We start from the raw sequence: 17,518 nt of genomic DNA, 5'->3' as shown, positions 1-17,518 counted from the left end.
GCAATTGTTAGAAGGTATTCTCCTGCTCCAGAAGGCAAGGCAAATCTTGATATGACAACTGTCATACATTCATACAGGTAGCAGGTGATTCACCTTCCCTTACTTTCTGTTACTTAGAGAATCATCTCTGCTCTATTCTATCATTGTCACTCAGGTGCATGAAAGAAAAAGATTCCCCTGCCTAAAAATTCCCACCTTGCATTTGTGCAAGACGGAGTTTACTCCAGTGCCTGTAAGTAATTGGTCCATACTACATGCTTTATGAGCACTGATTCATTCTCCATGTTCCACACGCACCGAGCCAGGCCAGTAACACACACTAGGTCACAGAGGGAGGATTAAATGTTAATGCTCCTTATCTATACTGATTGTTTGCAGCCTGATTTTTCATCTGCCTTTTATTCATATGTTCCCAGATTTGTTATTGGACTATGACATTTGTATTATGGATTAGGGAATAATCCCCTAAGTTGATGAGAATCACTTATGCCTTGTGAGGGGCAAAAGATTCATCAGTCTGACCAAGAAGGACCTGGCCTCTGTTGAATTTCTTGAGCGTCAGTCTACTGACTCTGAGCAGTCTTAGGCAGCCATGGTGCCCCCGTTTCTTGAATGTTGTAGATGTTGTAAGTTATTTCAAAGAACCACACGGTATGAACCTGACCACAGATGCTGTGCTTAGAACCTACTAGTAAGGCCTTGGATGGGTGGAATGCTCAGATCTGCAAGTCTGATTATTCAAATAGGTGTAGCATATTTAGAAAGCCTTTGCCTTTTCTGCTAACTTGACAATAGGCCTTGATGCGGAGGACAGTGCTTCTCGTCTGCCCATGTTAGCTGTCCAGACCGTACTGTCAATCAACTGATGGTCAATCACAGTAACAAACATTGCTTTCATTGGGGTTCAACTCTGTAGTATAGGGCAAAGTTCCACTGTATTTTGCTATTGAGAAACATAGAATTTTCTTCTTTTCTCTCCAGATAACCAACCTGCTTAAATTTATGTACACAAACAACAGTTGGACTGTTGATTGAATTGGTTTTAAGCTACTCATCTCCCTTTCCAAAGGGTGATATTGAGGCACTGGTAGACAGGGAGGCCCATGTGTTAGTACTCTTTCATCCACTGTGTGCTAGCACTCGATAACATTTGCTCTTTGGTGGATTTCCCTACCAAGATCCATACTTTTTATGACTCTTATTATACGAGGGCTAACCCAGCCAAGCCTTTGGGAGTGACCATGTCATCTGCCTTGGGTTAGAGGAATGCTCCTTCTTTCTACAAGTCTCAGTAAAGAACATCATTAGCTTCTTCCTCCAGAATGTGTCATGACGACTCTGCTCCACCTGTCCTTTACACTTCCAGTCCAGGAATGGTGTAAAAAAAAAAAGGGGGGTATGCTTTCACTTGTACATTCCCTCCCCATCTTCCATCTGAATTCAGTCGAGATCTACCTTCCAGGTTCCATCTCTGGACGTGTCAAAAGAGGTAAAACAATCTTGGATTTCATGCTAGTAGTATCATACTATCATTCTCCAGTCCCCTCCCATTGGCTCTTCTAAAGTCACCAGGGACAGAGTATGATTCCATACCCTTCTCAGCTGAATTGTTCAACTGTATTTTTTTGCTCCATAATCATCCTTCAGAGAGGGAGACTTCATGTAACTCAAGGAACTTGTAGTGCATGCAGCTCTTCAGTCATCCCAAAAGCATCTTTGTTCCTCAGGTGTTCAGATGACTGTCCACCTGAGTGTTAGCCAGAGCCTCGTGGACTGACCTGTTTGGTGGATTTCCCTGCCAAGATCCATACTATTTCTGGCTCTTATTATACGAGGGCTAACCCAGCCAAGCCTTTGGGAGCGACCATGTCATCTGGCTTAGGTTAGAGGAATGCTCCTTCATTTTCCAAGTCTCAGTAAAGAACATCACTAGCTTCTTCATCCAGAATGTGTCAGACTCTGCTCCACCTGTTCTCAACACTTCCAGTCCAGCAATGGTGTAAGAAAAAAAAAATAGGGGGTATACCTTCACTTGTACATCCCCTCCCCATTTTCCATCTGAATCCAGTTGAGATCTACCTTCCAGGTTCCATCTCTGGACATGTTAAAAGAGGTAAAATAATCCTGGATTTCATGCTGGTAATATCATACTACCCTTTTCTAGTCCTCTCCCATCGGCTCTTCCTAAGTTGTCAGGGATAGTATGATTCCATACCCTTCTCAGCTGAATTGTTCAACTGTATCTTTTTGCTCCATAATCATCCTCCAGAGAGGGAGATTTCATGTGACTCAAGGAACTTGTAAGGCATGCAGCTCTTCTGTCATCCCAAAAGCATCTTCGTTCCTCAGGTTTTCAGATGACTGTTCAACTGAGTGTTAGTCAGAGCCTCGTGGACTTACCTGTTTGGTGGACTTCCCCTGCCAAGATCCATACTATTTTTGGTTCTTATTATAATATGAGGATCATGATCAAGGTTGATCTGATCTTATGGCCAAGCACAGGACAATATGCCTGGGAATGCTGTTTGACTGGGAAGTTTCCATTATTGCATGTAACAGGACAATCAGAGAGGTAGTGAACCTGTTCCTGATCAGTTGGAACTACTGAACCACTCTTGGTAGCAAAGAAGAACAGTTGGCGGGGGAAAAAGATGCGAGTTCTCTACCTCTTCTTCCTATTCATAGTCTCTTCTTTGGACACTTTCTCAGAAGGAATAAGAAACAGGAGGCCTCTTATGAGAATCTCCTTTGGACTTCTAGTGAGCCCTCGTTACTTTCTGGAAGAAGTGACAGATCTGATTTCATCCGTTGACCTCTACTTTAGAGTTTGGTCTGGTGAACCCTAAATGACCAAGAGCCTTATGTGATGGCTTCCTCTTTTAATTACTTAACACCAGCTCTGTAGAATAGGAGAAAGCAAGGCATTACGCACAACTTCCCCATTCCTTATGGTGTTTAGGAGTGTCCTTGTCCTCAAGAAAACCCTCGTCCTCTGGCTGGAGTGAGCAATAGAGCTCACCTGCCTGCTAACTGATACCCTTGGGGTTCATTAAGTGGAGCTTGAGCCTTGAGTCATGTGTGACAGGTACCAGTGTGGCACTGCTTTTAGGTGAGCGGTCTAAAACACAGGGAAATACCCTGCCCTTGAAATCCGTGCCTCTTCCTCCTCTTGGAGTGACTGATGGAGGTTAAGCAATGACTGTTTTTTGGGGAATTGGTCAACTGAATCATGAGACCAGTATGACAGATACTTTTGGCATATCGGCCAGTAGGTAAGGGACCGAGGGCCAATACCGTTCAGGTAGGGTGAAACATCATCATCCTCCATCCTTATTCCTTCCAGGGGATACACTGGTGTGGCCTCATGTCAAGTGGTATTTCGTTCAGCTAGCTCTCGGGTAGGCAATGAGAGAGACTCTCTGTGATGTGGTCGTAGAGAACATGTTTCACCAGCCAGAGCACCTTTCAGCAGATCGCGGATATTCTCGTCTACCTCTGCTGACGACTATTCACAGTAGGGTTTGCAGCCCTCCTCCTTGGGGAAATGGACCATGCAAGAAGAGAGCTTTGAGCAGTCTTACTTACCCTGGTATTTAGGTGTCCCAGGGTGGGATGGTTCTTGTCCTCAAAGTACTGGTGAGCACATCTGCTAATCTGAAGAGGGCATCATAGGGGTCTCCTTCAAAACAGTCTCTCATATCTACAATGATAACAGAGTAGGAGAGTTCTTGGGTCTGTCATCATGTCAATCTTAGAGGGATAGGGGCTCTGTTCCCTTTGTTGTTACATGGAGCTTGTTACAAAATCTTAGTACCAGTTGGTTTCAAACACTAGTTTGAGACTCGATTCTATCCCTCCAATGTGAAGTTGATATACAGATGCCTTGTTAGGGTCATGTGGTTCTTCTTGACAAGTCCTCGATATCTCACAATGTAATGTCTCAGCCTTCTCATTATCATCAGCGTGATCAAGAAGGAAGTATCCAGACACTATTCCTTCTGGTCTTGTGACGTTGCTTTATGTCAGGTGCAACTTCGGTCAGTGCAGGCTTCTTACTTCTCAAAGAAAAACTCACAAGCTTAGCCCTATCAGTAGCCTTCTGATTTACCTGTCATTGTACTTGGAGTTGAAGGCTGTTTATGAAAGTTTCGGACCACCTTCGCCTCTGTACATGAGGGACGTTGCCCATAGGCTCTTAAACCCCTCTCCTGTGGTGGTTACCAAGTAGTTGTTACTAGTGTAGCATCCCAGCATCCTCACTGCGCAAGTATACACCTACTGTAGTCTAAGGTAACACGTTTGGCATGATTTTCGAAGAAAGGTAGCATGCTTGTCTCTTCTAGTTCTTTCTTGTTTCCCTTTCGAAGGGATGCAGCAGCTGCAGCTCTAACACACTGGTAGGACTTATGCTGGGGAGTTACGCAACTAAGCACCTATGTTGCATAGTATTTCATCCTAGTAGCAACTTTTCTATCCTTCTGGCAAGGGGAAGGATGGGTTGATATCAGGATCAGTTTGACATATTTGACGTTATGTCCCTGTTAGGAGGTTAGTGGAGTCACCATCCCACTCCTGTATGTGATCAGGAAGGATGACATGTCCAGGAAAGCAAAAGAACCTTCCAGTTTGGTTCAAGTGGTCTTCCTCCCAACAGTGAGTGAACCTAGTACATATTTTAAAGAATGAAAGGTTTGGATAAGGGTAGGAACAAAATCAAGTTTTAAAAGTAATTTGTGGTCTTTCTAACTACAAAACTGAGGGGTCAAATTACATTCCCACCTTAATCACTCCTCTCAGTTCTAAGCCTAAGGTTAAACATCAATAGTTTGTGACAGGCATTACCAGTCATTAACAAACTACCTTGTTAATGATTTAATGGCTGTTAAATCTCTTGTTGAGATCTTCTATTTTAAAACTCAGGTTTGTATAGTTAGGAAAAATTTAAATTACTGTATTTTTGAAATTTGTTGAAGATAGAAAAAGTTGAATAAACATGAATCACTGTGTATTTTGGTTATTTTAATGAGATATGATGTGATTAAGTTAGCCGAAAACAAAGGTTATATAGTAGTTTTTACATGCATTAACTTTTCCAGGTAAAACAAGATGCTGTTGTCTTATATGAGAAGTTACAAGAGTTGGAAGAGAAGAGAGATGAGATTGTTAATGAAAATCAGAAAAGAGGAACACCTAAGGAAGAGCGAGAGAGACTGCTTCTTCAGGTAAGAACTAAGTATATTGATACACTTCTAATTTATAATGATAGAACAAGCGTTGGATTAGGTAAATTATAGGGAATCAAATTTTCTCTTTCAATTTAGGAATTGATTATTAAGAAGATAAGGTTCATTTCTGCAGGAAAGTTTACTTTATAGAAATAGAGCATTAAGACCAAATGCATCATAAAGATAAATGAAAACAAGAACAGTACTTTAATTACCTTGAATTGAGTCAAGTACAGCACAGCAGTACCTCGGTTTACGAGTTTAATCTGTTCCAGGAGCAAACTCGTAAACCAAAATCATTTTTCCTATAAAGAATACACATATATGTAATATATCATTCCAGGTCCAAATAAACGTTGAGGTATATTTTAAGTGCAGTTTATTCCCAGACAAGGATCCATAGTGATACTGACAATTCAGTTACAGAAACTAGACTCGCTGTTATATAGAAAGCATCAGAAAACGTTAACAGTACAAACCATAATAAAACCTTAACAGCAGTTCCCCATAACAACAATAAACAACCATTACCATCGAGCGGACATACATAATTATACAACAAACGACTCAAGTATACAACAACTTTTTTTTTTTTTTTTTTTTTTTTTTTTTAACATTACTCGAGTCATCGTACATATACATAAATAATGATTTACAATACAAAGCGTACAGTGTTCTTCCTTAGTCTGTTACTTCGTCTTGGGCCTTCACTTTCGAGTTCGTCTACAGATATATACGTTTCCTCTTTAATATCGCCGCCATGATATTTTCGAAGGTATCTACGATTACGCCAACAAAGTTTTCCACTTGATGAAAGCCTGATGAAATAGCATCTGCTTCTCGGTCCGACCTTGACGATTTCACCGATCCTATCCCATTCTTTCGTTGCAGCGTCTTGTATTCGGACTTTATCTCCTACGATAAACACTTTAAGATCTGTTGCCGATGCATTGTAACGTGTAGTATTAATCCTCTCTTTCTCTCTCCTCCTCATCTCTGCTGCTTCGATATCCTGACGATTATCAGATATGAGAGCGCTATGATGAGATGGAACCAAAGATCTAAGATTATGTCCAAACACCACTTGATTTGGGCTACGTCCATCTGCATTAGGGGTGTTCCTTAATTCCAGCAAAGCCTCATGAAATCGCTCATCCATCGTTGTATTTTCAAGTTTGGTTAACAGATTCTTCACTTTCTTTACAATAACTTCGGCGTGTCCATTGCTACTGGGAAAATGAGGTGAACTTGGACTTCATTTGATTCCTCTTCCCTTCAAAAATCTCTGAAATTCCGTAGCGCTGAACTGAGGTCCCCCATCTGTACGTATCCGTTGAGGGTAACCTGTAAAGGACATCATTTTGATCATTGCATTACAAACTTGTTTTGCCGATGGGTTGTCCTTCCATTGTTGGACCATAGGATATCCACTTAGACGATCGGCGTAAGTCAAAAAATGTTGGCCCTTTAGGTAGAACAAATCTGCAGACACACTTTCAAAGGGACGTGTTGGCAAATGGTCTGTTTTCAGAGTTTCTTTCCCCAGGCTTGGCAAATTGCGTTGACAAACTTCACATTTCTCTATCATTTGTGTTATGTCATTGGTGATACCTGGCCAATATACGCACAATCGGGCTCGCTGCTTTGTTCTGGTTATTCCTTGATGGGCTGCATGTAGTCGTTCCAAAACCTCTTTCCTCTTTTGTTTCGGAATAATTAACCTTTTTCCAAACAGGACAAGATCACCATCTATAGATAATTCATGCCTTATACTTTTATACTGCTTGACACATGGTGGTGAATTGTCATGTTCAACGGTGTCCTCAATTATAGCATGAACCAGCTTTACATAATCTAGATCATTTCGTGCTGTTTCCTGAAGTTCGTCGACAATAAGGTCAACAACTCTTCCGTCATCGTAAAATTCTCTGTCATCACAAACCGATGCAATATAAACAGCCATGACTGTACGCTCATCACATTCCTCTTCAGTTTGATCTGGATCATCAACAGGTGCTCGGCTGAGACAATCAGCTATAGCATGATCACTTCCCTTCCTCCACTCCAATGTGAACTGAAACTGACTCTGTAAATCAGCCTTTAAATTTTGCAGTTTTACGTTTTCAACCTGGTTCAAAGAGTATTTATTAAAAAGTGGTAGAAGTGGGCGGTGATCAGTGATGACTGTAAAATGAGGGAGGCCATGCAAGTATAATTTACATTTCAGTATGGCGTATTTGATAGCTAAGGCTTCAAGTTCTATCATGGAATATCTTGTTTCCACGTCCGACAAAAACCTACTTCCACAGGTGATGAGTTTCCATCCTTCTTTGTGTTTCTGAGGTAAGCTGAATCCAAATCCTTTCAGTCTACTTGCATCCGTCTCCAAACGTGTCATCCTACTGGGATCGAACTGCGCAAGAATCGGTGTTTTAGTTAACAACCCTTTAACTTTCTCAAACGCTTCACAATGTGCTGGTAACCACTGGAACTGATTTTTACTCTTTAGAAGATCTCTCAGTGGTGTGCAAGTAGCACTAATGTGCGAGCAAAATGAGCCCAGTTGATTAACCATCCCCATAAAACTTCGCAGTTCAGTGATGTTTGTAGGAGTTGCAAATTCTGTAATGGCTCTCACTTTATCTGGGTCTGCTTCTCTCCCTTCTGCGGACAAAATAAATCCAGCAAAACGAACAGATGATCGAGCAAATTTGAATTTAGCTAGGTTTAAAGTTATACCATGCTCTACGCAACGATCAAGAAAAGCACGAACATCCAGTATGTGTTCCTCAAGTGTGCGACTAGCAATAAGAATGTCATCCACAACTTTGTGTTCGCTCCAAACCGTCTATAGCAAGATCCCCTTTGAAGTTGTAGCTATCACCAGTGCTGATAAAACCCATTGGTGCTCTCTTGTATCTAAACCTACCCCATGGCGTCAGAAATGTTGTCAGATCTCTAGAATCTTCATGCAGTTCCAACTGACAGTATCCTTTAGCAGCATCCAAAACAGTAAAGTACTTTGCATCCAGTACAACTTCATTTATGACATCATGTGGGATTTTAGCATTGTGTACAATTCTATGGACTTGAGAATTTAGCTTCGAAAGGTCAACCGTCATTCTAATTCCACCTGTAGGCTTTGGGACAACAACAATAGGATGACACCATTCTGTTGGCCGATCTCCAACTCGTTCAATAATACCCTGTTTCATCATGTCTTCCAGTTCTTTCTTCACTGCTTCACGTAGTGGGTAACTCACTGGCCTTGCAGCATATATTGCAAAAGGTTTTGCATCTTCCTTGAGTTGGATTTTCATTGGTGGTGTTTTCATCGTTTGCAATTGCCCTTTGATATTGAAAACTTCTTTGTAAGTCTGCAATATCTGCTTTTCCATAACTTCAATGTCTCGGTCAGTGGACTTTATACTATGGCCTAGAGCAGTAACAGATTTATCAATAGCTTCAACCAACTTCTTTGCAGGTAAAGGGAAGTCTTCATGAACAATACCAAGGTTCCTGCATGCACGAAGGGATAGATACATATCATCAAACTTCACATCTCTGCAAAATATTACATTTTCCACGCAATGCATATCACCAATCTTCAGCAACAAGTCAATTCCGCCAATAATTCTCAGTCTCTTCCCATTAACACTCACAAGGTGTTCCTCATAATTCTGCAGGTCCTTCCTCTGTAGTCTAAGAGAATGCAACATCCCCATGCCAGCAACAGTCATCTGGGCACCTGTATCAGCAATCGCATTCATCTTAGCAAGATAACTTGTCTTCAGGTGGTGAAATTCAATGGGGAGTACTGGCCGTTCCTGGCCACGAAACGAAATTTCTGCCATGCGTTTTAACTTTCCAAATTTTGGTGACAGTGCAGCTTCTTTTCCCTTCTTTTGTTTTTCGCAAACTTTACTAAAATGTCCAGAGAATCCACAATAGTGGCAGGTTTTCCCTACTGCAGGACACAATCTGCCAGTTTGGTGAGGTGGAAAACCGCACTTCCGACATTTCAGTCGCTCCTCTTTAGGTGATCCATGGTGAATTCTTCGGTTAGTACTCCTGCTTCTACCACGCTGCTTGAATCTGGCTGCATTAATGGCACTTTCTGTACTGAGACGTTTGTCTTCTCTCTCTGCTAACTCGCGGTTACGGCAAAGGGAAATAGTATCAGCAAGGCTAAGAGTGGGTTTTTTACTTAAAAGCTCTTGTCTCGTTTCCTCGTCTCGTACACCAGATACAATGAGAGTAGTGATCCACTCATCAGAAGTCATATCTGCAAGGTTGGCGTCCTCTGCTCGCTCACGAAGATCAACTAAAAAGTCATCAAAAGATTCGCCAGCATCTTGCTTTCTTCTGACCAATTTGTATCTGTCCACTGCAACGTTCCGCTGGTCCTTGAGATACTTTTTGATTTGCTCAATTATCTCATTCAGCGACAAAGCCGTGTCTAAAGGAATCTCAACCGCATGACGAACCCTTTGTAGGAAATTAGGCTTGCAAAACGACCAAAAGGTGGCTATTTGATCCTTCCTAGGTTTCTCACTCAGCTTTGCAACTTGAGCATAGTTCTTCCAACTGGCTTCCCACCTTTTAAATGATTTTAAGGTAACACCATCCTCAAGCAACTCTGGAGGCCGTATAGAAATTTTCGCAGGAATATTTCGACGGGGGTCCCCAGGATTATCTTCTGCTCCACTAGGAGTAGTAGGTCCAAATCGGTTAAGAAGAGCGGTAAGTTCACGATCACGACGTTCCTGTTCACGATCCCGACGTTCCTGCTCCCGATCCCGATGTTCCTGCTCGCGCAAAATTCGATCCCCCTGAAGTTTCATCTGCTGTTGTAGCATTTGCAACATGATCATCATTGAATCATTTGAACCTGTATTTGCGTCCTCGTGTTTCATGCTTCCGTCATCCGTTTCAGTCCTTTTAGCATTTCTAATAGCACCTTGGAGGAGACTGTTCAGTCTCACTGTACTATCCTTGGGGCTGAAAGACACATCCAAAACACGGAGATAATTCACAATCTCGTCACGAGTAAGCTGCTGAATGTCTTCTTTCGTTAAAAGGAGTGCCTCTTCGCCAAGTTTCAATGCAGTATCCATTGCAAGTCTTCCTTTCCAACGGTGTATTTCGCCACGTAGACCTCGAGACTCACTGCGCCATGTAATATATCATTCCAGGTCCAAATAAACGTTGAGGTATATTTTAAGTGCAGTTTATTCCCAGACAAGGATCCATAGTGATACTGACAATTCAGTTACAGAAACTAGACTCGCTGTTATATAGAAAGCATCAGAAAACGTTAACAGTACAAACCATAATAAAACCTTAACAGCAGTTCCCCATAACAACAATAAACAACCATTACCATCGAGCGGACATACATAATTATACAACAAACGACTCAAGTATACAACAATATACAATATACACTTATTTGTAAAGGTTTTTAATGTTATGTAAACATCAAATTATAACTTCTAACATTAAAAAATTAATGCCTAAAACTAGAAATATTGACAAATGGGAGAGTCGTGGCTGACATGTGGGAGACGAGTGAGGAGGAGGAGAGGTTACTGCTTGGAGGGAGAATCTCCCTCCATAAGAACTTCGGGTGAAATATCAGTTCTCTCTTGAATGGCATTCACTATTAGTAACTGCATCTCTTAATTTACACTTTCAGGATACTTGGTTATCTTCTTTTACCCTCTTATACGTTCAGTTTTGACATGGAACCTATCTAGAGTCAATTGCTTGGTCATTCTCTGAAATTTTATTTTCATGCGACATCGCATTGTGGGTATTATGAAATAAATTCAGTACTTTTCATAACAAAACTGAATCTTTAATAATAAAATTTTGAAGGCTTTCCCTCATTCATAACATCTCTATATTCTCTTGATACTGCCAATTATTCAACTCCAATATCATTGTTTTATCATAAATAGTGTTTTTGGTAAGTGTACCACCTTCTAACTGCTTTTCGTCAATCCAGATAAACAGATGATTTTTTTTTATTAAGATCATGTTACCATTGACCCGTCAATGACAGCATCTTTTCCACTTTGTCTAGTTCTTTGATATCTTCTATTGTTCAGAAAAGTAATTTTACCATTCTTGAATGTTGCAGTAGAAATGTAAAGTTTTTGCAGGCCAGCCGCTTACTTTTTCTTCTTCCTACCGTCATTTTTTAATCATGTTGTGGTCCATTGTTACAATACTGTTAACATTACAATAGGGCATAAAATGTCTTTATGATAAACAATACTGAATACAACTAAAAAGAACATGTAGTCAGAACCTTACAAGAAAAAACAATTTCACTGACATCAGTGAGAGATGATTCTTGCTGGTAGAGTGAGAGAGTTTGGCTCTTAGCTAAGGGGGGTTGCAAGCTAATGCAAAAAAAAAAAAAAGTACAAAAAAAGCTTGTGAATACTATGTGGGTGGCGTGCGGGTATGCATACTAATCTTGTTATTACTTGTTTACAATAAATCCGAATACAGACAAAAATTTTTGCTCACAGTCCAATACATTGAACATATACCAAAATTAAATTTCACGATCGTATATTGAAATGAACATGTTTAGAGGTACTCGTGAACCAAGTTATTATTTTTTTTTTAAATTAAGAGAATTCTAATGTAATTAGAAAAAAATTTATATTTTCTTTTTGAGATTAATAATAGTCAACGTGTCCAGCCTTTTAATTTAGAAATGCCCACTGTTACTTATCTCAGTGACAGAAAAAAAATAGTTGGTAAATAATACCTTCCCATCATAGGTAATATTTATTTCATCTTACGCAGATGGTTCTTGTTCATTGCTTTTCTATGGTTCAGATTCATGTATAGAATGTTTCTTCTGGTTAAATTTTGTCATACTGATTTTATCATCTCAGATGCAGTACTGTCATTTTCTATGCCCCATATCGACAGTCATTTTCCTCTTTGCTTAATACAGTATTTTGTGTTGGTATGTTTATGGAGTCTATATACTGTTGCAATTTGTGATGTAATTCTTATGCATATACAAGGTGTCTGAATTGTCTCTTTATTTCTCTGGTTTTGGGAATCCAAATATATTGGTATCAATTTATACAGGGGCCTTTTTTTTTGCCGGCAGTGCATATGATACGCCTCACACATTACTGAAGTTTTTCTGCAGCACCCCCTTCTTTCCTCAGCTGTATTAAGAATTCCTTAACTTGAGCTACTAGCTCTCTTGCTGTCCTAACCTGTGCAACCATGACATTTTTTCAAACTTTTTTAAAGTGAATTTTTTATGATGAACTGGAATATTTCACAATCCTAGAAATTGGCATGATATGCAAAACTTGACTTTCATTATAGAACCTTATGATGCCAAGCTTGAGTTTGAGTGCCCAGTTTGGTTTCAGCAAACCAATAATTTTGAAGAAATTGAGTGTCCTTTACTATTGAGCAGGTTCTTGAGTAACTGTTTAAGGAAACCAACAGTATTGTTCTTTCTCTGTTGTTTGTAAGTCAAATGCAAGTAAATCAGTGAAGCAAGTTAATTAGGCGCCTATGTTTCTACTTTTTATTTTTTTATTTTAGGTAAAGGAAGATAATGGAGAAATAGCAACCATGGAAAGGCAGTGTAGTGAGGTTCAAGAGCAGATGAAAGGTATTCAAGAAGAAATTCTCCAGTTGGATCAAGTAAGCTGGGAATCTCATTATTTACTTTGAACTATCATTGTTGCTTATATATCTTTTATCCAAAAGAAGAGCTAATTGTTTCATGCTGTTGCTTAAGTGGAATACTGCATGTTTATTGCAGGAATTAGAAGAAAACCAAAGTGAGCGCAGTCAGAAGTACCGTGAACTTCGGAAAAGAGAGGAGACAATGGATCAGTTTTTAGCCACATTTGATGAAAACAAAGGTGAAGAAGTAAAGAGACTGGAAGGTTTAGAGAAAAACAATGTAGCGTTACTTGAAAAATTATCCCGCAATATGGCCCACTTTGCTCTTCTACCCAAGTAAGTAACTTTTATTTTCTGATACAGGATTTTACAAATATTTTGTTAGTTATGTTAGTGGTCCATGCATAGTATTGAAACCTTTATAAGTAGCTAAACATTGTGGATTTCAAATGTGTAAACTTACTGTACATATATAGATTAGCTTAAAGTACTAAGGAAAGGAGAAGTAAAGTGGATTTTTTAAGTTTCAGCAAATTCTCAGAAGTATGATTAATAGGCCTACTTTACATTACCCATGCAACTAAAAATTTAAGATTCCTCTGTTTTTCCTCATATCTGTGTACCCTCTACAATATGCCTTGCTGCTTTTATTCTTTCATTTGTTCCTACATGAAATACAAACCATTGTCCTTTAGTTAGGGAATATGTTTTTAGCATAAGCTGGACAGTCGTTGAATTGTTTAACGAGCAGTTAAATGACAAGTTGGAGCTAGGAGGAGGAGCCCGCTTCATTACCTGTCAAAGTCTCTTCTCTTATGTTTTTGACCGTATTGAGTATGACATACCAAAGTGCCCTTAATCGAACTTTTCAATTTATTTTTCTTTAAGGAAGGGAATGTTAGCTGTGAAGCAAGACACTCGATTGTGGAAGGATAAACTTTACATCTGTTTTTTGTTGAATGGGCTGTAGATTCACACTCTCTGTGTGCTCTTGCTAGGGTATGATTGTTAACAATTGTTAAGTCATCTTGTCTTGTGGCTCTGACTCTTTTCATACCTTTGCATGCTTTATTTACTTCTCCTACTGTTACTTTTGGTACCATCTCAGGTGTTTCATTATTTCTATTGGCAAAGTTATTCTTATATCACTATTGTATAGCTTTGTATAGAAATTCTCTGAAGTATTTAGGCTTTTGATATTATGCAGCTCTGATAAATCTAATACAAAGGAAAACTCGACATCATCATCATATTCTACATATATATGTCCATTTTGATAGTATCTGAACCTGTCATTGAGGTAATTGAGTCTATATTCATAAAGAAAAGATATGAACTTCCACTTTCCTTTTCCGGAAAAGAAAAAAGTATGAGAGAGAGAGACTACGATTGTACAGTACAGTATGTAGACTTTTTATAACAGAGGTACTCGGTATTTTGGAAATGCTGTTATACCATAGATGAAATGCCTTAAATTGTAATATTGATAAGGATATGATTGGTTTATGAAAGGTGGTTTTTAATAACAATTTTATTTAATTTTCCTTACAAACTTGTTCCTTTACAGTTTACTTGATGGTATTTTGATAGAGTAATGTATAAGTAATGGATTTCTGAATACATAACAACCCTCATGGCTAGTGCATATTTAGAAATGAAATTATTATTAATATGATCGATGATGTAATATTTAGATAAGAAATAAAAAAAAAAAATGTCTGGTGAACACATGATGCCTGGCTTGAAGGCTTACACCAGTTTCTCTATGACTGCCAAGTCCTAATTGGCATTAGGACTGATGTTAAGTTAGCTCCTTTCATTTTATTTTATGCAGTATTGTTAATATAACTTGTAAAATATAACACAGTTTTCCGAATATGTGATCTGCAGAATCTTTGTTTAGATGATACACATTATCAAATGTGGCTGCCTTGTTATTGGTCAAGGATGCATGTCATCACTGTGGAAATCATCTTTTAAATTACCATATGCAAGCATGCATGTGCATATACATACATACATACATACATATATATATATATATATATATATATATATATATATATATATATATATATATATATATATATATATATATATATTGGGGGGGGGGCTCAAGTCATGTCGTCCTGATGGAAGGTTCCTATAGGTAGCTTTCTAAGGGATATTTGGCTACAGTGATAATCCCAGAGAATTGACCTTTAGGTCTCCAGAATTCTAACTCCTGGCGTGAATATCCTTAAAATTTCTCTTAAGGATATCGTACAATATCAGGGGACGTATATCTTGATACGACACATAGCAATCTTCACCGCGGATAGCGTTTTCGTTTTGAGGGGGAAGAGTGGCGAAAACAGAAGGGGAACCGTTATCAAGGTTACCCTTCCTCCCGTACTACTACGAGTATCCAAGATGGTGCTCATTCCTATTTTTGTAGCAATTTCGCATGGTGGTGTTCCCTGTTGATCTAACGTTTTTGATCGCTTTTGTGAGGATTTGATATGCAATCTCCAGCTTCTTTTGCCTCTGGAAAGTTAAGTATTTATTCTTTACTGTGTATAATTTTTAGCTCCTGCTTCACAGTGAAATTAGAGTAATGTCTAGTGTATTACCATATGCAAGCATGCACGTGCATATACATACACAGTGAACCCTCGCTACTTCGCGGTTCGACCATCGCGGATTCACCACTTCGCGGATTTTTTCCATAACCCATATATATATACAGTAATATATATATATATATATATATATATATATATATATATATATATATATATATATATATGTATGCATGTATTTATGTATATATGTATGTATGTATATATGTAGGTATGTATATGTGTATACATATAAATATATATATATATATATATATATATATATATATATATATATATATATATATATATATATATGTATATATATATATATATATATATATATATATATATATATATATATATACTCATATATATATATATATATATATATATATATATATATATATATATATCTAAAGTAGGAAGATGTGATGTAGTTCTAAGGGAAAAGTATGGGAAATATGTCTGGGTAATAAGCAAAGCTCTACCTCCAGTTTATTTCTTCATTATGATCAGAGATAAATGTAAACAAAACATTGGTTGCCATTTTTTATCGTGCTTTTTAACGTGTTTAGGAAACGCATGATATAAAATTGCCTTTGATATTTGTGCCTGTTTTAGTTTAGGGTACTGTAGTACATGCATTAAGTGTTCTGTACTATAAAGGGTAGTTTGTTAACAGTACTACGTACAAGGGAAGGTTTTAAAAGTGAATATGTTGAATAAAGAGGTAAATATGGTGTCACTACTTCGCGGATTTTCACCTATCGCGGCCGCGTCTGGAACCTATCTACCGCGATAAACGAGGGTTCACTGCATACATATATATATATATATATATATATATATATATATATATATATATATATATATCGTCGTCGGCGCCCACTCGTGTCCGAGTATTGGGTTCTGTCGTTAGCCATCAGCCTCCTATCTTTGGGGTGGGTGCTGATATATATATATATATATATATATATATATATATATATATATATATATATATATATATATATATATATATATATATAATATATATATGTGTGTGTGTATATATATATATGTGTGTATTTATATACAGTACGGTCCCGAATTATACGTGTTTGAATTATGCGATTCCCCATTTATGCGGTCGGTAGTTTTTAAACATAAATTTTCTGTATCTGTGAAGCTGTTCAAAGTCTGTGAGTCTAGCATTACAAAACATATCAAATCTATTGTTATTTTAAGTATATTGGTACAGTAGCCCCAAATACAGTGCTTGATAATAAATGTTACCAAATGATATTTATCTTACATTTTATTATCATAATTTCATAATAAATAGTCTATTTAAGGAAAAATTCCATATCAACAATGAAATCAGCTTTTAACTATGCGAGTCTAGCTGACAAAATGTAAACAATTGTGGTTAGTTCTCGGTAATCTTTATCTTTCTTTGACATTTCGATAATATTAATGGTAGTGTTAATGATATCGCATAATATCAAGGGACGTATATCTTGATACGACACATAGCAATCTTCACCCCGAATAGCATTTTCGTTTCGAGGGGGAAGAGTGGTGAAAAACAGAAGGGGAGCCGTTATCAAGGTTACCCTTCCTCCCGTACTATTACGAGTATCCAAGATGGCACTCATTCCTATTTCAGTAGCGATTGCGCACGGTTGTTTTCCTTGTTATCTAACGTTTTTTATCGTTATTGAGAGGATTTAATATGCAATCTCCAGCTTCTTCTGCCTCTCGAAAGTTAAGTATTTAGTCTTTACAGTGTATAATTTTTAGCTCCTGCTTCACAGTGAAATTAGCTTAATTTATGTGTTTTGGAGCTTGGCCAGTCACTGAAGGCGCCATGGGCGCTGTCGTTCGTTATGCATGTGTTATTTAGTTAGCAGAATGACATTCCCGGTGGTAATAGCATTAATAAATTATGAAAGCTATTTAGGCACAATTATACTAGTAAAGATATATTATGCATACAAGTTTCCTCTTCCTTATGTCGATCGTATACGT

At 38.1% G+C, this 17,518-nt stretch overlaps 1 protein-coding gene across 5 annotated transcripts in view; it reads left to right on the top strand.

Annotated features, from left to right (window-relative positions):
• LOC137634471 (intraflagellar transport protein 74 homolog) overlaps nucleotides 1-17,518 on the top strand; it is a 180,458-nt gene that overhangs the window by 130,293 nt on the left and 32,647 nt on the right. For all 5 annotated transcript variants that reach the window (XM_068366888.1, XM_068366887.1, XM_068366891.1 and 2 more), the window contains 3 exons: nucleotides 5,097-5,222; nucleotides 12,819-12,920; nucleotides 13,042-13,241. In XM_068366888.1, coding sequence (XP_068222989.1) covers nucleotides 5,097-5,222; nucleotides 12,819-12,920; nucleotides 13,042-13,241 — 428 coding nt within the window. The remainder of the gene's footprint in view (nucleotides 1-5,096; nucleotides 5,223-12,818; nucleotides 12,921-13,041; nucleotides 13,242-17,518) is intronic.

Source organism: Palaemon carinicauda, chromosome 44, assembly GCF_036898095.1.
Source record: "Palaemon carinicauda isolate YSFRI2023 chromosome 44, ASM3689809v2, whole genome shotgun sequence".
NCBI classification, from domain to species: Eukaryota; Metazoa; Arthropoda; class Malacostraca; order Decapoda; family Palaemonidae; genus Palaemon; species Palaemon carinicauda.
This window is presented reverse-complemented; position numbering and strand designations above follow the sequence as displayed.